Source organism: Phytophthora ramorum, assembly GCF_020800215.1.
Source record: "Phytophthora ramorum isolate Pr-102 chromosome Unknown Phyram_PR-102_s0006, whole genome shotgun sequence".
Taxonomy (NCBI): Eukaryota; Oomycota; class Peronosporomycetes; order Peronosporales; family Peronosporaceae; genus Phytophthora; species Phytophthora ramorum.
Window position 1 is genome coordinate 1,707,320 of NW_027150652.1, and position 22,279 is coordinate 1,729,598.

At 52.6% G+C, this 22,279-nt stretch overlaps 7 protein-coding genes across 7 annotated transcripts; 4 read left to right on the forward strand and 3 right to left on the reverse strand.

Annotated features, from left to right (window-relative positions):
• Positions 1–6,973: 6,973 nt before the first annotated feature.
• KRP23_7419 (Histone-lysine N-methyltransferase ASH1L) lies at positions 6,974–8,740 on the reverse strand (the record flags this gene model as incomplete). Its single annotated transcript, XM_067892733.1, has 7 exons — positions 6,974–7,318; positions 7,402–7,581; positions 7,649–7,882; positions 7,950–8,162; positions 8,227–8,307; positions 8,412–8,547; positions 8,667–8,740. The coding sequence occupies 7 exons, from the start codon at positions 8,738–8,740 to the stop codon at positions 6,974–6,976; spliced, it is 1,263 nt and encodes a 420-aa protein (XP_067744583.1).
• Positions 8,741–8,871: 131 nt separating this feature from the next.
• Positions 8,872–11,989, forward strand: KRP23_7420 (WD repeat-containing protein 27; the record flags this gene model as incomplete). The annotated part of the gene is made up of 6 exons (XM_067892734.1): positions 8,872–9,167; positions 9,231–9,426; positions 9,493–9,564; positions 9,626–9,841; positions 9,914–10,067; positions 11,025–11,989. The coding sequence occupies 6 exons, from the start codon at positions 8,872–8,874 to the stop codon at positions 11,987–11,989; spliced, it is 1,899 nt and encodes a 632-aa protein (XP_067744584.1).
• A 237-nt stretch (positions 11,990–12,226) lies between these two features.
• Positions 12,227–13,576, reverse strand: KRP23_7421 (uncharacterized protein; the record flags this gene model as incomplete). The annotated part of the gene is made up of 1 exon (XM_067892735.1): positions 12,227–13,576. One exon carries the CDS (start codon positions 13,574–13,576, stop codon positions 12,227–12,229), a length of 1,350 nt encoding a protein of 449 aa, XP_067744585.1.
• Positions 13,577–14,504: 928 nt separating this feature from the next.
• KRP23_7422 (uncharacterized protein) lies at positions 14,505–15,623 on the forward strand (the record flags this gene model as incomplete). Its single annotated transcript, XM_067892736.1, has 1 exon — positions 14,505–15,623. The coding sequence occupies one exon, from the start codon at positions 14,505–14,507 to the stop codon at positions 15,621–15,623; it is 1,119 nt and encodes a 372-aa protein (XP_067744586.1).
• Positions 15,624–15,877: 254 nt separating this feature from the next.
• On the forward strand, positions 15,878–19,377 carry KRP23_7423 (Transmembrane protein 245; the record flags this gene model as incomplete). Its single annotated transcript, XM_067892737.1, has 8 exons — positions 15,878–15,910; positions 16,040–16,222; positions 16,307–16,612; positions 16,701–17,411; positions 17,492–17,755; positions 17,833–18,301; positions 18,371–18,718; positions 18,806–19,377. 8 exons carry the CDS (start codon positions 15,878–15,880, stop codon positions 19,375–19,377), a joined length of 2,886 nt encoding a protein of 961 aa, XP_067744587.1.
• A 102-nt stretch (positions 19,378–19,479) lies between these two features.
• On the reverse strand, positions 19,480–21,102 carry KRP23_7424 (uncharacterized protein; the record flags this gene model as incomplete). The annotated part of the gene is made up of 1 exon (XM_067892739.1): positions 19,480–21,102. The coding sequence occupies one exon, from the start codon at positions 21,100–21,102 to the stop codon at positions 19,480–19,482; it is 1,623 nt and encodes a 540-aa protein (XP_067744588.1).
• A 186-nt stretch (positions 21,103–21,288) lies between these two features.
• On the forward strand, positions 21,289–22,182 carry KRP23_7425 (Protein N-terminal asparagine amidohydrolase; the record flags this gene model as incomplete). The annotated part of the gene is made up of 1 exon (XM_067892740.1): positions 21,289–22,182. One exon carries the CDS (start codon positions 21,289–21,291, stop codon positions 22,180–22,182), a length of 894 nt encoding a protein of 297 aa, XP_067744589.1.
• Positions 22,183–22,279: the final 97 nt, after the last annotated feature.

Sequence of the window (22,279 nt, forward strand, 5' to 3'; positions counted from 1 at the left end):
TGAAAGGCTGTTCAGGTGCCAACCAAGATGACTGACCAAAACCCAGCAAATTTCGGCACTTCCGAGACCTATCGTTTTTGATCACCAAATTCGTTTTTGTGGCTAAGTGCGCATTTCATATTCAGAGCGACCGCTTTTATTTTAGACAGGTGTTGTGGATGAATAACAACGTCTCTCCGACCAAACTTCATTTTAGTATGGTGCATATTAGCCAATGAGACTGTTCTTTAATTCGTTTTGGCAAATCAAAACCATCTCTATAGTTTTTGGCGAATCAAATCACGTTACTGATTATATTTTATCCAATAAAAACACGATTGTACGTTGCAGTCGGAAGCTGAGCGATTCCGACATATCTCGTTGGGCTGACGCCCAGATATGTGTATCGTGATACAAGCGAGAGGTGCGCCACGTATCACTCGCATATTTGCCGCCTCTCCGACCAAGAACAATGAGCCTGAACGACTTGAAGCCCGCCAACATCCAGCGCGCGCGTGACGGTCAAAAAGACGTTCAATCGCTTCCTCTCCGCCGAGAGCACGAGCATGGCGCATGTCAAGGCTTTGATCGTTGTCGACCCAAGCCATGCGGGGGGCATCCTAGTGACTCTGATGGACAAGTTCGGTGTGTACCTGGCATTCCATGCAGGAGCGAGGGGGCTGCACTTGTCGCGCCACTCCGTCGCTTAATATTTCCGCCAAGTGAAGTGCTGGCTCCTCGATGAGTACCCTGTTCAAGGTGGAGCTGTGGCCCGGCAGCTGCTCAGCTTGGGGTGTACCCTTGAACAGCATTGTATCAAACACGACAGTGGTGGGTTCGTCAAGAAAGCGGTTGCATGCACAAAAGATGATCTCAAGATTATGACAAGCTATCTGTATTCAACGACCTGTTGTGCGTCAGACTACCAAGATGCAGCACTGCTGTGTCTCTTGTGGTATCTCTTTGGGCGCGCTTCGGACCTGACCTTCGTCCGGAAGCAGCAGGTGCTGATGGCGTGTTCTTTATCCGCTTCATCCGCTTCATCCGCGTAAAGGCGTCAGACGAGCAGACGCTGTCGCTCTTTCCCGACGAAGACTTCATGATTTGCCCGCTGCTGGCGCTCGTTCTGGCCTTAATCACGAAGGAGTCGCCGTTCGCAACGCTGTGTCAGTGCAGTCGAAGGACGTCCTTGTTGAGCTGACCGACTCGATCCCATTCCTGGATCTGCCTGAAGACAGCGGCGCCCTAGATTCTTCTCAGACGTCGAAGAGAAGCACCACCGTCCACACGACACCGACAGTCGGGGCCCACGCTCTTGTCTGCCGCTTGCTCGATCGTTTTGTTGGCCCAGCTGGAGTCGGAGAGCCGCTGACCTCTCATTCGTTCCAGTGTGGCGGTGCGCACCATGCGAACGCGAGCTCAGAGTTGACGGCGAAGTGGATATTCGACCGCGGAGCCTGGAACTTGACCACGACCAACAAAGCCTTCGCATACGTCTTCAATACTCCAAAAGAAGACCACCAAGTAGCCAAGGTGCTGAGCGGAATTGCACCAAAGCAAGCATATGTTCTTCCGTCGCTGGATGTATTCGACTCAGCTACACAAGAGGATATTCGAGAGGTTAGCCGCAAGCTCTTCAATGCAAGTCATGCGCTGTGTAACAAGGCCTTCAATGTCTGCGCCGCTGTAAGAGATGTGCTGACAGCAACTATTTTCCTCCACTACCCGCCGTTGATGAAGATCAACGCGCAGGTGCCTGCAATGAATACGATCAGCGCTGTGCTGTAGCCTCTGGCGTGACGACAACAAGCCTGCTTGCCTGGTCACAACAACTCACGAGGTCAAAAGCTCAAGCCAACACTACCGCAGAAGACCTGATGGAAGGAAACGTGAAGGCCAAAGTTGCGTTCGATCATCAGACTGCTTTGATTGAAAGGTTAATCGAGGTCAACCGTAGTCTCGAGGCTCGAGTCAACTCGCTAGAAGCTGCAAGCATCAACACTGAAGAAAAACATCAGAACATGATGGTCAAGCCAAGCGATCAAGAGATGAAGATGAAAGCGTACCTGTGAAGCTCCGACGCCGCTCGAAGACGATACCACTTATGGACACCTGGTTCGCATGGTACATTGCCGTTCCTCGCGGATGGCTAAGCACGAACAAGCACAAAAAATCAGACGCTAAGCAGATTCTTGCCATTGCGAAGCTCTTCATCGAAGACGGATACACGCTCGACGATTCATCGCCCAGCTACAAGGATAACGTCCGTCATCTCGGAGAGTTAGCGTCAAGCAAAGTAAATGCGTACCTAGGCGCGCTAGACGTACCATCAAAGGAATCCAACGCTGCTTCGGCATCTGCATTGCGAGGGAAGCCTCAACGATCTCATCAACTATCGTCAGCGTCTTGCCAGCGACAAAAATGTAGACCCTGCACCTATTCATCACCAAGGCACACTCAAGCAGCTCCCGTTACGCAATGCGACCCCCTTTCCCGTGTCCTTGTTATCGGTGCTTCTGTTGATGTCAGGTCTGCAGCAGTCATTCGAGCAAAGAAAATTTACCGATGGGTGGAATCGAATCACCTGATCTGTCTCGTACAGAATCGCGCTCGCTACTGAGCAAAAACCAAACTGAGTGTATTGGGGACTCCGAGCTAACTCTGTAGATCTACGATCTAAAACGAACGCGTGGCAGCCTCTGGACCTGCCACCGGCTATACGAGTCTGTATACGAGTATGTATACGTCGGCGCTTGACACCTCTGCTGGTACACTGGTACCCAGGCAGATCATCACCTTCTTCCCTTTAGAGAGCTCTTCCATTGAGCAACATCGGTGGGTGATAGACACCAACATCGCAGGGGTACTCGTCTGGAGTGCTCGATGGGGAATTAATGGTGATCCACAGTTCTTCGTGGCCGCGACAATTCTCTAAGGTGACCGATGCGCGGTACACCCCCCTCAATTAAATTCACCGCGCCGGGTAGTCAATCGAGCACTGAGCTCACATGGCAAAATGGTGCAGCAAAATTGCACGTACGCCACTCATTTACGAGGCGTAATTACGTTTGCCACCTATCAATGATCCAATAATTTGAGAGCGGTCGAAAATAAGTTTTGATAATTACTTGTACGAAGTATGGTGGCGTCGACAGATTGAGAGCGAAAAATGCCAAAACCTGAGACAAATTATGCAACATGATGACATATGTGCTCACAGGTTTTGGCATGTTTTCGCATGTTTTTGGCATATTTTCGCTTTTAATCTGTCGACGCTGTCAAGTCTCGCAGGAATGCTTTATCTAGATAATTCGATAGTTAACCGGATATACATGAGAAAGGGGCCCCTCTTTCTCGCTTTTAAGCGGAGGAACATGGGACGAACGGCGGGGTGCATTAAACGCGTCAAGCGATGGTGATAGCAGTGCAGCACCGGGTACTCCTGTCCCGAGTGGAACGGAGGCAACCATCTCGGGACCGAGGCGGTCTGCTGCTCTGACGGAAGGGTTGCTGGCGGAATAACTGCGTGAAGACGAACAAGTCTCCCTGTCGTGGGGCCGCAAGGACGGGGGCATGCCGGTGGAGCTACGGTGCGGTGAATCGAGGAAGGACAATAACGGAGAAGGGGTGCCACGGCGGTACGGCAGGATGGTGACGGAATGGTAAGCAGGCAGGAAAGGAGGGCGACAGGACAGCCCGCCACCAAAGTAGGAAAGCTCAGTAGTGAAAAAGCCTTGGAACTAACAAGCTGATATCTTTATATAGATTTGGTTAGCGTCTGACCTACTCTCCAGCGTACCGATATACGCCTCGAGGACCGTCCTAAATCAACGCTGCTCGCGACACCCCGAACCGGCAAGAAGGATATCGAGGCCGTTTGTGAGGATCACCCAGACTGGAAACGAAGGACGGTCGCGCACTAGTAGAGCTTGTGCGAGCGAGGAGGGAGTTTGCAGCCCAGGTGTGGCGTCGTGAAACCGGTCGAGCAGGCTTGTCAGCCGGCTATTTTATCACCCTTAATGCAGGACACGTGCCCAGCTATCAGGACACGAGGTGTCGCATCAGTAGAGGCGGAGACCTGGCATTCTCGAGACACCGATGCCATAGACAACGTCGTGCACACATTGGATTAGCCACTAGACCAGGGGGTTCGCTGGCAATGACAGTTCAGTACTCAGCCAATGTGAGTCCAATGCTGCAACCGTCATCTTCACGAATGTCGCTTGAATGCCGTTTGAAGTGTGGTACACAATGTTAACGATGTCGGACAACCGAACGATAAGTTGCCCGACATCTACTCTTCAGTAGTTTCCCGCCACTTAAGCTAGAGTCCTGTCTGTCTGTCTATCCGTCCCCCTGTCGGTCACGGCACTCCGCATTAGTCTGACTGTACCTGTCTTTTTCGCATATATTTTAGCGACCCTGTCCCATACTACGTCCACCCACCCAACTGCCTGCCACCCCCGTCCTGACTGCGAATAATTTACCCAAAATTACAAAAATGACCAAGCGTTACGGTTTAAATTCGGACTTAACCACGAACAACTGCCACACGGACTGCGATCGGTAGCACGAAAAAACAAACATTTCTGCACGAGCACAAAACAAACCGGTTGGCTGATAACCGCACGGATGGCCCCGCTGTGATTACGCAAATTACAAAAGCATAACATAACCTGCCGTGGAGACTGCAAATCTGGTGCAGTAGCAAGTGCTTTTGTAACACCCTTCCAACAGGGGTATTAGTAGATGGGTGCTGCTGACAAACGCGCGCAAGACCACAGCTAGGACCGCGCAGTCGGAGCATGCATTACGTGTGTATGGTATTTTGGCAGCATATGCATATTAGTATTTTGTGAACTCTCACGTTCGTTGCTGCCACGCTATTGGTCAACATAAACGATGTATCTGTATAATACACACTACACATCGTACTATATAGTATACACGGCTGTGCGCTATACACGGCTATCCGCTATGCACTATATACGTATATGCGCTATACACGGTCGTATGCTATACGCTATAAAGGTTGTGCGCTATAGACTGTCGGCGCTATACACTATACAGTATACATGATTGTGCGCTGTAGACTTAATGTGCTATTCATTATCGGACTGTGAGCGATACACAATACATTATGCAGTGTACACTATACAGAGTTGGGCGCTATACGCACGCACAACTAGCATGAAAACTAGCAGGGGCTCTAAACAATCATTATATACTATACACGACCGAGAACTATACACTATGAACCTACACTATACGTTGCCATGATTAGTAGTCCTTCATGCTGCTCACGCAATGATACTAAGCTGTGACGAGCTGGTTGCGATCTATACAGCAGTATACACCGACGCACCCGCAAGTTGAATGAACGCAGCTCGACATTGACAGTGCTACTATCCAATTAGTCACTATACATGGTCGCGCGGGATACAGTATACACTACATACCATCGCTTAGGATAGGTTGACGAAGCCTACATGTCAGAGACGAGTATACGTTGTGTGAGCGCAGTCAACTGCAGCCACGACCGCTTTGCACACAATACCGCACATTTTTCATTGACACGGTGTGAGATTGCCACACGCGATATATTGTACAAGCGCGCTTCTATACGCTGAAGTATCACTCGGTAGCGTAAGGTAACAAGTGGCGTGTTCATTGCGCGCGCGCTGCACGTCAGTCACCATGAACACTACGAAAGCTGTAGTGACATCTTTGTTGCGCGCGTGCGTAGGGCACGATTATTGTTGAGCGCGCAGAGGACGGCGCGTAGACGAAGTTGTGGCTATCTTTTACTTTATACCGATATCATGTTGGGAGGCAGACACTACATAGTGATTGGGATGGCATATGCGGTGTAGATATTGCATTAGCACCCACTCAGCGCGGGTCATGAAGGACTATGACCTTACATAGGTAGCAAAATAAACACGCGCGGGCTGTGATCTGCGCGTTATGCACAATGTAGTCTGAAAGGTGCCAAGACTAAGTGGTCAATGAACTATACGAGCTACGAGAGTCCTGTACGCTGGCTCAGATCATGTATCGTGCAAGCGCTAACGGCGCGTCGAGCTTGAATAACATGTAGTGCGAGTTTCCATAAAGCATGCCGAGGCGGCATGGTTTTACAAGTTTCACATTATAAAGCTGCACCGAGGCACGCAGTTGGGGCACTGAAAAAACAGCCGGGCACGATGAGTGTAGCTACTGTAATCTATATTGAGCCACGCGCAATTTGCTCATGCACATATTTGCTCACGTACGTAGACCTTGCGCAAGAGTCCGTGTGCCGTTAAGTACGCTACAATGTAGTACGAACGCCTTAAGCTCAGGGGCAAAAGACGGCAAAGCCAGACGTATCGTATACGAGAGAAGTCATGCACGGAGTCACAAATTCCGTGAAGTTTGGTACTCGCGTTGCTAAGACAAATTAATAATAGTTATTTGGTAGTCAGTAAATACGCGCTATACAGTGTAGCGTTATATTGGTAGCATGCAGTAAATCACGTAAGATTATCCTATATTCAAGGTTTTGTTCATAATTTTAATGCAGCAACATAAAACGCCGAAGTAAATCGGACGTCAAAACGGTGTGAATCGGAGGCACACCAAACACACAGCGTCCGCGTAGCGGGCTCCCAGAGCGCTAGTTTGTTTCTATACGCGACAGAAGCGAGCTCAGCGATCCGTCCGAGGACATGGCGGAGGTTCTGCGTAACCTCGGAGCGGGACACGATTGTACGCATCGAGCGCTCGTCAAGGCATTGAAGAAACTCAAAACCGATCGTCCAGATCGTAACGATTCGAATGCTTTTCGACTGGAGTTGATGTTGAAGTTGTGCCACGGCGCGATCGAGCTGTTTGACGCCGACATGGACATGAGACATAGGCGTGCCATGACGGTCCACAACAACCAACGGTACATGCACTGCAACGTTGTGATTACGTTAGCCGGAAATCGATACCATGCAGTGCTCCTCAGCTAAATAGGGTTCTTCGGCCGCTTCTGGCGATCTTGCAGCGACTCGGTGATATCGCGAAGTCTCTTGACTTTCGCCTCTCGACTCGCACGGGGGACCCGCTTGGGGAAGTTGGGTAGGTCTCTCCAATCGAAGAAGTCGGGCACGTGCTTCAGCTCAGGCGTGTGCTTCATCATAGACGAGTGCTCGGGGATGAAGTAAGGCAATAGCGCCAAGTGAGCAAAGTCGTCCTCCATATGCCACGTCAAGTTGCGCTCCAGCATCACGTGGGACCGACGCAGCACTCGGATGTCGTGGCTGCTCAGCAACCGCTGCCGTGCCATTCGCTGCATCAGCGCGTCTGCTTTCTGTTTCGCAAAAAGAACAGATTATTAAGCCTAAGGGTTAGTTCAAAAGACTGTTCTTTCAATACCCACACTGCACAGCCAACCTTTGCGCCATGAAATGGTCTTGCTTTTAGTCCGATGACGGGGTCAAGCACCTTTGGTCTCTCAGCAGGCGCCGTCGCCTCCACTCTCTTTTTATTTTGTGTAGTCGCTTTCCCGACTCGATTATTCATCCCAATCACCTTCCGGCAATTGGGCGCGCCGCATAGGCATTCCGTGATTTCCTAGTTTCATCAATAGCACTTGTCAGGCGAAAAGGGGTTAACGCTGTGGGATGACATCCAAACGTACAGCTTTGCTGAAGGACTCGAACTTGTAGTCGAACGTCAGCTCCTCGCCCGCGGTGATATCGCGGAGAGCGAAAATGGCACATCGCTCTTCGCCATTCACGTCCCACTTTTCCACTCCGCAGTTGGGATTGCAGCTATGGTTGATGAAGCGCGCCCACCCGCCCATGCGCGTAGCATCAATGACCTCGCCACCGCTCAGCACCATCATGTACCGGTGCTTTTCATTATGGTAAAGCTGTCAACACCGCATCAACGAGCTGATTAGCTCCAGCGCAGCAGCAGCATAGCAAGTATCCACGCACCACTCGTCGCATGTAGTACTCTTGCTCCGTCACGATTTCACCCATATACTCGCCAACAAACGAGCCCGTCTTAATGTCTTCTAGCAGTTTCAGTCCTAGTCCTTTCCCCCCGTAGTTGACTAACTGTGACGACGGCATGAATCCGCGCTGTATCCTCATGTTATCGCACCGGTCACCACACTTGCAGTGTCCTGGGATACATTCTACTAGAGCCTGCAGACACAATTTCAGTTGTCTCGCTTCTGATGGTTCTGTCATGCAAAATGTCAAGCCATACCGCACGATTCAAGCAGTCATCGAGGCATCCTATCTCGTTTTCGTCCATTGGTGGCTCACAAGAGCAAACGGATATCTCATCCTAACAAGTGCACATTGTTAAAGTCGACAGGTTACTCCCCAACCGATCAAAAAATAACATGAACAATGACGGTCGCGACGCTTTGAGATAGGCCCAGCAAATACCTCAGGCAGCGATCGCTCTTTGCGCTGAACGTAGACATTATGTTTGATGATCTGGATCTCCGCCAACGCCACTTCGATGGAGCGTGACCCCGATACGCGACTGGCACGGAATGCTTGCTCCGGGTCACCACTACCCCTGAGATTCAAACGAGAACATTTCAGCCCTGGGAGCTCGAACAATGACGCAACTGGCACTGCTGGGTAGAGTAGTGTCTTCTTTATTAGAAAACACGAGCATATATTCATGATACGTACAGTGAGAGCGCAGACAAGTCTCCAACCGCGTCATCCTCCTTGGACGGCGCCTCCTCTTTCATGCCCCGGTCCATCGAGGCGGAAAGTTATACTCTTTGTGGTCAACACCTTCTCGTCCATTGGTCGAAAAGAGAGCTAGAACAATTCAAAAAGGACCAATTACAGTGATCCATTTTGCGATCTCAAGGCGTCACATCGGAGATCAATGGAGCTGCTCGCCGATGCGGCATGGCAGTGGCGCCCCAAGGCGACGCTCACGGCTGTGGACTTCTGCAATCGATGCACCGTATTTGCCTTGCAGTATAGTGACTGCGCCGTGCTCCGTGTGCGATGGAACGCGAGTTCACCGACGAGTTTGGCGGGAAATCCTCGATTTCTAGAGTCTGAAGTGAGTGCGGAGCGAGATCTGGAGCTGCACGGGCACACAGAGCGCGTTGTCTCTGTTAGAATATATGAAAAGGACCCGTCAGCTGTGATACTATGCTCGGCGTCTCGAGATTGGTGTGTTGATGCTGGCGATATTTGGTGTTTAGTGTGGATGCTGACAGGTTACTGAAATTCCAGTGTTATAGTGTGGCGGCTTGCGGGGAAATCGCGCGTGACGCAGTCCATTTTGGTGGAGAACTTGCCGGCCGAGCCAGGATGGGTGACATTTGATGATACGGGCACATTGGCCGCGGTAGCGAGTGAACGAGATGTGAAGATCTTCGTCATTGAAAGAAAGGAGGTGCTGGTCACGCTGGAAGGGCATCTGGCTCGGGTAGGTATTGGTGCATTATGTAGCTGCGTTTATATCTGCGTTAACACCTTCATGATGATGTTGTAGGTTACGAGGGGTGAGTTTCATCCGATCCACCACCACTTGCTGATCACGACGTCTGAGGATCGAACATTTAAGGTACCCGTTACCACGAGAGATGATATAGCTGAACTGACAAATTTCGGTGCGTTTTTTATAGATCTGGGATTTAGCAGCACGGGCGTTGTGGTTTCAATCGGCTGTGTTATCAGCCTTCTCGATCCTTTCTGTTGCACTTAACCCGGTGAACGGGGACGCTGCGTTTGGGTTTGCAGACGGGTCCATCAAAGTGTTCGCAGTTTTGGACGGCTACGCGAAGGAACTCACAGCGTTTAACGTTGAAAATGTTATACGCAAGTCTTTGAGGAGGAAGCAGGTTTGATCTCCCCTCATGCTAAATCCTGAACATGAGCTTTTGCTCACCATCATGTGTATGAATTGTCCGAAGGAAGCTGACGTTGAAGCTCGGCAAGAGAAGCCTCAAGTCATCAGTTCTCTACCACCATGGGCGCGAAAGGAAAACACGCAGAAGATTTCGTCTGGCGAAGGTGCCGCAACTACCTACGGATCAGTTGACCGTTTTCTCACCTCTGACTCGACAGGTGAATGCGAGATTAACACCGAGGTTTCCTGTCCTGTGTTGTCAATGAAGTACCTGTGTGTGAACCGTGCAGCTCCCAGTCTCTCCGTATCGATGCAGGAACTACGGTTCAACGGCCACCATGATCGAGAGTTACTTGCGTACGAGCAGTTCTTGGTTGTTGGCGTCCCGGGTTATCTTGTGAGCGTCAACGCGTATTCGTTCGAAATTGGGATAATTCATGACTTTCAGCAGCCTCTCGCGAGAATGGATACCGCTCGGCAACTGCTTGATCCGATTTGTGTTGCTAAAGAGTTTTGCCTTTACCATCAACCGCGGTCAAATACTCTCCAGTGCGGCGTGATGAGTGCCTTTCAGCCCTGCTTCACGATGCTAAGCACTTCGACTACTTCTAACAGCGGCAACAGTTCAAGTAATGGTAACCAAGATCTTGAGACCAGCAAAGAAAACGACATCCGTTTTCAACAACAGTCTACTTTTGATAACAACAACGAGCGGGTATCCGTGATTCCGCAAGGTCCGCCGCCCAAGGACAGCTTACTGAATACGCCAGCACTTTCAGCGAAGAGGACGCCGCCAAAAGGACCGAAGAATTTGAACCAGCCCGTCACATTCCATACACGGATCAAGTCGTCGGGATATGGATCCTCGTCCTCTTCCTTCGGGTCGAGGCGAACACCACCGAAACCCCGAACGACGTCGCGAAAGTCAATTTCGGATACTCGGGCGAAGGGCGGAGCTTCTTCTGCATCCGTCGGCTTATATTTGAAGGAATATCCCACCAGCTGCGGGCTTTTACAGCACTACCAACCCAAGCATGCTTTGCCACCGAAAGCCTTGCATCATGGTGCAATTTTACACATCGAGTACTCGAGTGATGCCAAGTGGCTTGCCACGAGCGGAACCGATAGGGTGGCTCAGATATGCAAATTGCCATTTAGTCGATTTGGTGGAGAAGGAAACGTGTACGTCGGTCATGACCAGGCAGTTCGCGCCATCCACTGGAGCCACAACGACCGAATGCTAGTGACCGTCGCGAATGACAAGACGAGTCGGCTTTGGCTAGCTGATTGCGATACGTCTTCGCTCACACTGCAGGGAATCGCACCACCTTCGAGTATCGCTACTGCCGCAGCTGCGATGGGGTCCATGTCCAGTGCTAAGAAAGCTACAAGGCAGGAGGTGGTGGAAGCTCGCTTCTTCTACATGGACAAGTTCTTGTTGTCAGCATGCGGTAACCTGGCACGCCTCCATCAATTCGACTTGGATGAGGCTTTTGCTCGCGCTTCAAGCAGCAAGGCAAAAACCAAAAAGAAGAATGACGTTGAAGTCCTTGAGAACCAGAGTCGTAAAAGACGGGTGGCGCAATGGAGTTTCGACGACATGCAAAGCGTGACAAGTCTCGCCTGTGTGAATGGGGCTTTCCTGTCGTCCGTGGCGGTAATTGCGGGGTCGGACCGCTCGCTGCGGGTTCTGGACGTCGGTGCCGATGGTGGCGGACGCACTGTGCGCGTGGTACGTGACGCCCACAGCCGTGCCGCCCACACGGTAGCACTACCACGACCGACATGCTACGCTAGTCACCCAAGCAACTTCTACGACCTCTTGCTGAGTAGCGCACCGGACAGCACGACTCACCTGTGGGATATCCGCGCCGACAACTGTGTCATGCGCTTTTGTGAACATGTTAATCGCGTGCACACGCTCGGCGTTGCCTTCAGCCCGTGCATGCGTTATGTGGCCACAGGGTCGGAAGACCGCGCCGCGTACATCTACGACATCCGAACAGGTCGACGGCTGGTCAAGCTCAAAGGCCACAGCGACGCCGTCACTAGCGTTGCGTTTAGTCCGCTCCACCCACAGCTAGCGACAGGTTCGTGCGACGGCACTGTCCGGTTTTACAGCAGCGAGGAAGCCGAATGACAACTCCAGACGAACAAAATGAAACTGCGCGGATACATTTCAACACAAAATGCATTAGAACACATTGGAACCATGCGCATTGCAATGCGGGTGGGCAAGCGCAGACTACTCGAGGCAGGCAGAAGCCGGCAAGGAAGCTAGCAACAGCCACAACTCATGTCTCCCAGTTCAAAATCTACGGTCGAATTCTGCACTCGTCCTCGAGAAGCCAACCACCAAGTCGAAACGCAGCTAGATTTACACGCGAACGGCTGGGGAGTTCACGAACGAGCCCTCCTCCATGTCAGGGTCGTCGCTCTTCGCCTTGGAGCTGTCCATCAGACCCTTGCGCTCCTTGGTGGCCTTTTCCTCCGTGTCCGTCTGCACGTCATCGTCCTCAACGGCGTGCTCGGCCTTGGCACCGGCAATGGTGCGCTCCAAGTCCTTCTGTGCCTTGCGCTTGCGCATGACAAAGACGACCAGCACGGCAATAACTGCAATGAGCGCAATGGTCGCAGATCCAGCGATGGCAACCTCCTCTTCGTCAAGATTCTCCAGACGAGTGAAGAAGTCAGTCTGAACGGCCTCCGTGTCAGTAGTGGTACCGTTGCTGGCGTGAATGTGCTTCATGGGCTGGGCAAGGAACTTCTTACGCTGCGAAGGGGTCATGCACTCGGGCACTTCCTCCTGGATACGCAGCCAGTTGACAATCTCACCCTCTTCGCGGTGACCACACTCCGTCAGAAGCAGACGCTTGCCCTCCGGGATGAAGTTGAGGATGAAGCGACCTTGGGTTTCGTCCTCGCCGTCCTTGGTGCAGTTAATGTAAGACACAACGTGGTACGAGAAGCGACCATTGTCCTCAGCCTTCTGCTCCACAGCGTTCATGGTCATGTTGAAGGTGTCGCACACCTCTGTGTCGTTGTACGAGATGAAGGCATACAGCGAGGCCTTGATGACGAGCAGCGGGGGATCATCGTACACGCTCACCCAGCCGTCCTCGTTACGCAGGTCAATCTTGTCGATTTCGGCGCTACCTTCCGAGGAGCCATCAATGATACCTTCGTTCTTGTTGCCCTTGATCTTCTTGTCATTCACAGAAGGATCAGCGGTCGGCTCGGGGGTCTCCTCGGTCTCTTCCACCGTCTTCGTCGCCTTTTTCTCGGCGGCGGGGGCCTTCGTGGCCTTCTCTTCCTCTTCCTCCTCTGCTGCAGCAGGGGAAGGGGCAGGCGTAGCTTTCTTCTTCTTCTTCTTAGGGGCCTCAGTGGTCGCGGCCTCCGAAGCAGCCTCCTCCTCGGCGGCGCTCGGGGTCGGCTCGCTCACCTCCTTCTCGGGGGTTCCTTCGGTGGGCGTGGGGGTCGACGCCTTTTTCTTTTTGTGCTTCTTCTTGGGGGCCTCGGTGGTCTCCTCGATTTCATCGTCGTCTTCCTCGGTGGGGGCGGCGGCCAGCACACGCGTCTCGTGCGACGAGTGGATCATGGAGGCGTCGAACGCGGCCACGTTGCGCTCGCTGTTGATGGCGACGGTGTTGGCCTCAGCAGTCAGCGAAAGGGCCGAGATAGCGGCCGCGGCCAGCAGCGCCGCGCGGAACACTCCAGAGATGCGCATGGTGCTCAAGTAGGTCTCTCTCCTGTGGATCGCTGGAGGCGGGGTGATGGTCCTGCTGGGCTCGAGGGAAATTCGAGATTGATGGGACGGCAACGTGGGCGGCTGCGAGCCAAGCCAAAGGCAAACGCAACTGTGCACAGCAACTGAATTCAGAGTATAACATGTCACAGGTTCGACGGCATACTAGAGTTGAAGATATGCCGATCGTATTGCGCAAGTATATTGGATATAGCAGGTCGTACTTGGTTAAGTCCGGCGGGGAGAGAGGGGCGGGGGAGAGGACCGAGCGCGAATAGGGGTACAAGATGTAAATCACAATCGGACGCTTTGGCCACGCACTGCAAGCGCCACCTGGCACTCGGCCAGGACTCGGCGGCGGTCACTGCTGCAGTGACCTGGTGCCCCGGGCCGCTCTGCCGGCGAGCTGCTGCTGCTGGCCTTGTCAACCATACCGCTGCGCACGGACATTACAGCAGGCGCAGCGATTGACCGGATCGCAATTGGTCCAGATGGCTCCGCTTGACGCGCCTACCACCTACATCAGATTGCGTTGGTCAACACCACTTGACTGCAACGGCAGTGTCTGGCCTTGCAGTCGCGTGAGCCGCCCAGCCTCAGCAAGCCACCGATCCTCGTGCTTGCAGTAAGGTGGCCACGCCGCAGCCGCCAAAAATTAAAAGGGGGGGAGAGGGGGGGGGCTGCAGATTGCAGCGGTGAGCGCGAACGCGAGGCGCTTGCCATGCCAGTCACGCTCCTACGAGCTGCACCGCGGACTTTACGCCCCCCATAGAGTGGCACTCTGCCTCACAATGCAACGACCACGTCAGCACCGCCCAATCAGCGCCCGCTGCGTGGCAAAAGCTCTCGTACTTAGTCGGGCGTGTGAAGCCATCCCGAGGATGCGAAAGGCCGCACGCACTGCACGCCCATGGCCAGAGTGCAAGAGCAGCCCGAGCGCGCTAGCGACGACGATGGGGACGAGCATCTGAGCAGCAGCGGCAGTGAGAGCAGTGGGTACATCTCCGACAGCAGCAGAGACGAAGAGGAGAACGAGGAGGAGGAAGAAGATGCTGAGGCGGAAGCAACCGTCGCCGCCGCCAAGAAGCAGCGCGTGCAGGCGGATATCGACGAGATGTGTCGCATGATGGCCGACATGGACACCATCAAGGCGCGCCTGCAGCAGCGACTCGCTGCCGAGCGGCAGGCGAGACAGCAGCGACTCGAGCGCGAAGATCGGGAGCGCGTGGTTCAGGACGCCGCTCGCCCCAGAGCCAAGGGGGAGGCTTGCTGTAGACAGGAGGAGGCGGGCGTGCAGATGGAGACCAAAATCTCTCAACAGCAGATGAATGTGTCGCAGCAGAGCTTGTGTCCACCACATCTTGCCTGTGGTGCTTCTGGCACAGATGCTGCTCTGTCCGCGGTTGATGGAGGCGCGGGTTTCACTAACGCAGCTCCAAAACAAAACAAGCCAGCTGGCTTAAGCTTGTACGATCTGGTGAAGGCGTCTGGGGTGGGCCTGTCACGGAAGGAGCTGCTCTCCCCTGTTCGTCAAGTGGATCCACCAGCGATACCTACGCGCTATTCCAATGATCGAGTGTCCCCAGCGCGGCAGCATCAGGTCCACAACGATCCATCCACGCTGGATGAGAAGAAAGTGTTGGCTGGAGAGAACTCTCAGCTCAGCCATGAACAAGATAGTATTGTTCGCGGAGACAGCGACAGCGATCACAGCTATGCACACGACGCAGCGGGCTACAATCCAGCGCGTGGCCATCCGGCGCTGTCAAAAACCGAGCCTTCGCGCCATTATGATGAGAACTCGGCGTCTGTGAGCAACAGCCTCGTCTCCTCCGACGCTGGCAAGCGGTCTGCTGTCTTTCCGGACCTGATTCGACAACGAGACCACAAGTTCAACGCGGCCGCGCTGCTCAGCACCGGAAAGCGGGCGCAGTCGGCTATCAACACCAGTGACGACGACAAGACGGACGAGCAGCGAGAGATGGAGGCCATTCGGTGTCTTCTCTTCGGCCGAAGCGGGCGACGATGAGGCAGCGCCTTACCGGTGGTACAGCTCATGGCTGCACATTGTCGTCTTTTGATTGGCCAGTGTGACCCAACTTCAACTATCCCTTCAGTTCCCTCGCAAAACCTATATAAATGATTTCGTGTCTCTACGCGGCTGACATTTTTCAGCTAAATTCACCTTCTGAATTAAATATAAACATTTCATCCAATCCGTAGGCGATATCACGGGCGTGTGTCGCGTCCTCAGAATCTCAAGCATCGAGTGCTAGCGCCACTATGGCCGAGTTCGTGGAGATGATCCTCGCCCAGGTGCGTCGCCGTGCTCCCCGCCGCCTTGTGTTCTATCTATCCATGCGCTGCACAGCGTCGCAGCGTCTACTGACATCATTGTCGCTATCCTTTGTGTATGTGGCCACCGTGTTCACACGCAATTCTCAGCTGATTGGCAACATCTCGACGGCGCTGATACTCGTCCTCATCTACTTCAACTTCCTGCTGTTTGAGAACTATCTACGGCTTATCGTTTGGGCCATTCTGTGCAGTCAGGCTCTGCGCCAGGCTAAGAACAATGTCATTTCGGTGCTGCAGTACCTCAGCGACGACGCTGACGTTGACCGCTACGTACGAACAGGTTTTACATTGACTGGAGTAGTAAGGAGCCTGACTGGCAGAGTATGTTGTGGTTGCGTGCTGTGTGACCGACAGGGCTTCTTGACGTGCGTGTTCTCCAAGTCAGCCGAGATCTTCATTAGCCACCCAAACGGTGGATCGCGCCGCACGGCCAAGGAGCTGTTTCTAAACTACGGCATCTTTCTGTTCTCACTCGTTGGTGCTGTGTCCATCTGGATGCGCATGTTCTCGTGGGTCTCCTTCCTGAACGTTATTATTGGCTTTTGGATCGCGGCGCTGAGTCTCATCAAGATCCTGGATCGACGAATCTTCTACTATCGGTACTTCTTTTCCGACGAAGTGCTTGTGTCAGTGGTGCTTATCCTCGGTTTTTTCATCACGGTGCGGCTGCTGTCTTGGTTGCTGCAGTTGTTGACCTCGGCTTCTGACACTAGTGTGCATCGTCTCTCTCTATGTAACGGATGAGCAGGGCGCGTTCGTAGTTCTCTTTCTTGGTACTGAAAGCTACCTTGAAGGAAGTCGTGCGGCTACAGATTTGTCCGACTGGGTGCAGGACAATTTTATCAATGATGAGCGCACACGACAGGTCTGGAGCGAACAGGTTGAGAACAGTCGCGCTATGATCTCGCAGGCTATCAGCGGTGTCGAGGATAACTACAACGACACCATGTGGTGGCCACCTCTCAAGAGCCTGGTCAAGACGTACTATCTGGATGCCAAGTCCAGCGATGGAAACGCTACCTCGCACGCGTCGTTCTTCTCGAGATTGAGTCTCCCCGAAAATATGACGCTTGTTCAAGCGGTGACTTTCGCATACTCTAAGGTGGACTCGGTCAACCTAACATCGGTTCAGCTTACCGATTGGACATCTAGGGGACTGGAAGTGAGCAGCATCGCAGTAGGGTCGGTGGCCCAACTCGTTTTCCTCGTCTTCACATTGCTGATTGCATTTGTAAGTCTTGGTATCCGCTCATTCTTCTTCATTTCGTCGCTGTTTTACCTGCTGTGCACGAACTGGGACCCTATCGAGCGGTTTGTCGAAGATCTACTACCGATTCAAGTCGTCAAAAGGCCACAAGTCGTCCGATCATTGAGGAAGGTGATCGAAGGTGTCTTCTTTTTGCCGCTGAAGATGGCGAGTATTCACGCAATTGTAACGATGGTGTCATTCACAATAGTGGTAAGTACATGATTAGACAGTTCGCACGGTGTAGATTTGTAACTCACTTGTTGTATTGCCCATTCGTTATGTTTGTTCAGAATGCTGACTTCATGTATCTCGCGACGACAGTGACGTTCTTTATCTCTATCGTACCGATCATCCCTCCGTACTTAGTATGTGTACCATGGGTCATCTCAATCGGACTCACGACTTCGGTCGTGAAAGCACTTGCCCTTTTTGCTGTTCAGTACGTGGCCTTCACAGTGCTGGATGAAATGCTCTATGAGAAGAGCATCGTGGCGCTTAATGCGTACGTCTCTGCGCTCAGTGTAGTGTTTGGCGTTTACGTGTTCGGCTTTGAGGTGCGTTGCTCATTTTCTACATCTCGTAGAAACGATTATTTTTCTGTACTAACGCTTTGTCGCTGTACGTGTTGAAGGGTGTGATTTTTGGTCCCCTGATCGTGTGTGGAGTGACATTCGCATATGATGTGTCGAACCACGGCATTCAAGCTGCGCAAGATGAATACGGTAAACCCGATGAAGCGAAGCACGGCAATATAGCGGAAAGTGATGGGGAGGAGTCGCGCAGCACCACTTCATCCGTTGACGGTGACCATCACGAGAACGAAAAGCGCTCCAGCGATCATTCGGAGGAGGATACCGACCAGGGTATGAACACCAACATTTTCTCGAATGCTATGTACCGCGTAATTTCTGGCCCGCTGGTGGATCGTGTTCGTCGTCGGCTCTCGATTGATATCGGCACAGAAGATTCCGTGTGCGTGACGTTAATTATTGAAGGCCTGAAAACCAATCGAAAAGTCCGCTTTGTGGTGAACAAGTCATGGAGCCAAAAGACGCTGCACGATAACATCCGCCGAATGCTTCATGTTCACAGCGTCGAATGTACGTCGGTGGTGTTCTTTCTACAGACGTACCAACCTCGGGTGTGATTAACGTTTGCAATGTGTATAGGTATCAGCACTGACGATGGTGTCGAGGTTCTGTCTCCACTTCACATTATGCCCGACGAAGTACTACATGTGAAGGTTCGATCAAAGCATCGATTGCACCTGTATCCAGATTCTTACTCGGATTCCCATACGCGAGTGTCGTTCCCTGTTCGCACCCTGTCTCCATCGTATCACGGTATTCGAACGAGCACTTCTTCGCATCCGCAGCAAGGCAGTCGCGATGGACCTGCAACGAAAGGCACCGAGACGTCCCCCCCTGGCAAAAAACTGAAACGATCAGGGTCGTTAAGCCCCACAGTCACGCATGGTGCTACAGCAGTGCAGCGTCAGGTCTATGATCGCTTGCAACGTAAGAGCGTAGGGGTGCCAATTCATTACGAAGGTGGGTTGAAGAGGAGAGGGAGTTACAACGGGGCTTCCACCCAATCTCTATTAGCAACGAGGTCAACCAGCGGTTCGTCTTCGCATGAAAATTCTGTTTCGCAACCGAGCCCAAGCCCTGTGGCTGCCAAAGTCCCAGCTATATCAGCAACGTCGTTGGCACAAGACTACGAGATTTTGTCGCCGGACGAGAGTTATTTCGCTCCAGCAGGGAACGGAAAGGTGCCCTTCACTGATGGTGGAGAAGTCATCAGTAACGCAGACGCCTCGACTGAAGTGAACAGCATATTGGATCTACCATCTCCTGCAAGCGTGAGTTCTTCCAAGAAAGAGAAGCCGAAACTAAATTTCGTGGATCTGAGTGACTCAGGAAGCTTCACAACCTCGCCAGTATCGTGCGATGTCCCTGATCCATTTGGTGATGGAGATGATGACAGTGAGAAAACAGAAGAGAATTCCGCTATTGATGCGGCGCCGGAAATCGCGACGCTTGCAAAAGCAAAACGCAGAATTTCTTTGAAGACTCGTCAAGGTGCGAAATTGATCTTCTCTCCGCTTGCAACTGATCCGAAAAAGTTGCCTAGCTACTCCTCGGCAGAAGGGGAGGAAGAAGAGAAAAAAAAGTAAAGGACCCACGTGAATTTAATGCGGTACCATGAATACAGAAGTTGTTCTTTTGCAGGACGCATACTCGCACACGACTCGCATTGCAGGAAGCTCCGTAGACGATTACATTAAGCCTGCCAACCGTTGCTTCTTTTTCTTGAGTACAGCGATCTCTTCGTCAATCTCGCTGGCGATCTCGGGGTCATTCTCCGTTGCCTGCTCTCGGTAGAGCGTGCGCAGGCGATCGCAGACGAATGTCCATGCTTCCATATCCATGCGTTGTTTCTCGCGCAGAGCCCGCTCCTTCTCCCACATGGCCTGCTCAGCTTCTCGTTGCTCACGTTGCCGTAATAATTCGAGCTCTCGACTGGCAATTTCGGAGCGCAGTGCATCGTTGCTAGGACCGGCAGGTACTTTCATGCTCTTGGTATCTTGCCTATGGCGTTTAGCCACAAGCTCAGCTTCGTGTACTTGAGGACTCACTGACCATTCTGCTCTGTCGCCAAACACGTTTTGCCGCTCGATGTTATCATTATTTCGGGGTTCGGTGCGTGAAGAAAGAAAATGCTGCTCTTCGCGGGCATCCGGGGTACTTGCTTCAGGAGTATGTGAGAAGGAAGCGTTGGACCCGCTTTCAGAGCGTGGACGTTTACCAAGTTTTGCACTCACATCGATATCCCTTTGGATGGAGCGAGCTTCAAGTACTTGCTGGGGCACCACCTGGTCCATGTCCTGTTTCCAATTGACTAGTTGTCTAAACTTGCTCTTGACACCGGTCATATTCCTCGGCGCGCGGTTGTTTGGGGTAGTGTGATTCATGCGGTATAATTGCAGCACTTGCTCCCAACTCGTCGGCCCCGCCGGCAAGACCTCTTTGACACATGCAAGTAGTGCCTTCGTATCGCATCTGGTGTACCCTTCCGATCCAAGCGGCCTCCCTCTGCGTGGGGGCTCAATACCAACACTCTTCGCTGCACCTTCACTGCTGGTTGAACACTTTTTGTGACCGTTCACCGTTTCTTTGACGATAATCTTCGTCTCATCACTTCTGGCATCCAGATCCCCGACACTACCGGTATTCTCCACACTAACAGTATCCTCCATTGATGCTGCATTCTTTCCAATCCGGCCAATCTTGACGTCAATCTCTGCTCGAATAGCCAGAAGTTCCTCCATTTCGGCGCGTGGCATGGATGTGGGATCCTTCTGCAGATGCTGGAACTTGCTCTTCAGAGACATTGCGTCTCTATTGACTCTCTCGTTGGGCACTGCGTACACCCTGCAATAATGCTCTGCAACGACCTCCCAGTCGTCTTTGAACACCGGCACGACCTGTCGTACAGATCTAAGAATGGCCTGGATGTCAGCGATCAAGAAACCCTCGGCCCCCCACGCTCGGCCCCCTCGGCGCTGCAGACACTTGCCACCGGCCATTTTGACCTCAATCAGACCCAGAACGGCCCCAGCTTCCTGCACCTCCGGCCGTTCATCCCTCCCGGACGCGAAGCTCCTCGCCAACTGCTTGAACTTGCTCCTGAGCGAGCTGGTGTCACGATGCGCGCGCGTGTTGGGGATCGCGTGCGTCTGACGGTACTGCTCCAGCACGTCATCCCATTCCTCGGTGGTCGTGGGTACCACCTGCTTCACGCACTTGAGCAGCGCCAGGATGTCCTCCTTGTGGTAGCCCTCGGATCCCTGCACACGTCCGCCGCGGCGCTGAGGAGGACGCTCAATCTCAGCGCTCATTCGGTTTAATCAGTTCCAGATCTGCCGAGTGGTCGCACTTGGATTCAGTATGAATACGAATTTATTTTCATACATACTATACGGAATAAATTCTTCCGATGCATTCTCTTTTTTAAGTTTTTAGACTTGGTTCCACTATGCACTTACAACATTTCCGACACAATAATATACCGGTAACAACACTAAATGGCGCTTCTTGGCTACGAGGATACGGCGGACGCGGCAGCGGCCATGGAGGCGCTGGGCAACAACCAGACTCTCGCGGACCGTCGGCAGGCTCTACTGAATGACCCGGTCGTGGTGGTGACGCGTGGGAGCGGCCTGGCAAGTATCCACGTTTTGGCGGAGGAAATGGCGATCTTAGATCCGGCAGTGCACGGCGTGGACCTCGTGGCTTCGGACGACGCCACTACCTGCTCCGTCGTACTGCTGATTGGTGACGGGGTCGTGGCAATTGCTCACTTGGATGCTGAACAGCAAATGGCGTTCTTATTAAAGAAGTGGGAGAGTTTAGTGAGTTGTTCGCCAGCTCGAGTGACCATTACGGGGGGATACGACGATGAAAGAGGGGTCGCTTACCCGATTTTGATAGACATTCTGAAGACACTCATGAATAGTGACGCACTGTATGATATCGAGCAATTTGTGACGGGCAAGTGGAACACGAAACAGAGTGATGAAGGAGTGCAACTTCCTTGTGCAAGAGGGATTGGTTACTTCCCTGTCGAAGACGCCTTTCGGCAAGTCGAGTTCGAAGCTGATGCCAGACTGCCGTTAGTGCCATTGAGATTCGCTGCAGTATCGCCCCATCCACTACACATGCTGCTGTGCTGCGTGGAGAAGGAGAAGCCGCTTGAAGCTACAGTCGGACCATACTGGGATACATTAATTTCGCCAGAGGTCTGCCCCTACATGCTGGATTTAGGTGACGATGAGTTGCTACTGAAAATTTCCACCTCGCCGTTTGCAGAGGGTCCCAAGTTTCTTCAAGACATGAAAGATATGCTCCTGTTTATCAGCAACTGCTCGCTTCGCAGCTTAGGCAATACTGTCGTGCTCGCACTTCCCTCGACAACGTAAGGCACCAATTCGGAGTGTCGACTTGGATGGGACAAGTCAAATGCGGCTCAAAGCTCGGCTAATTTTAGGCGGTATGATGCGATGGATGCGAGCATTA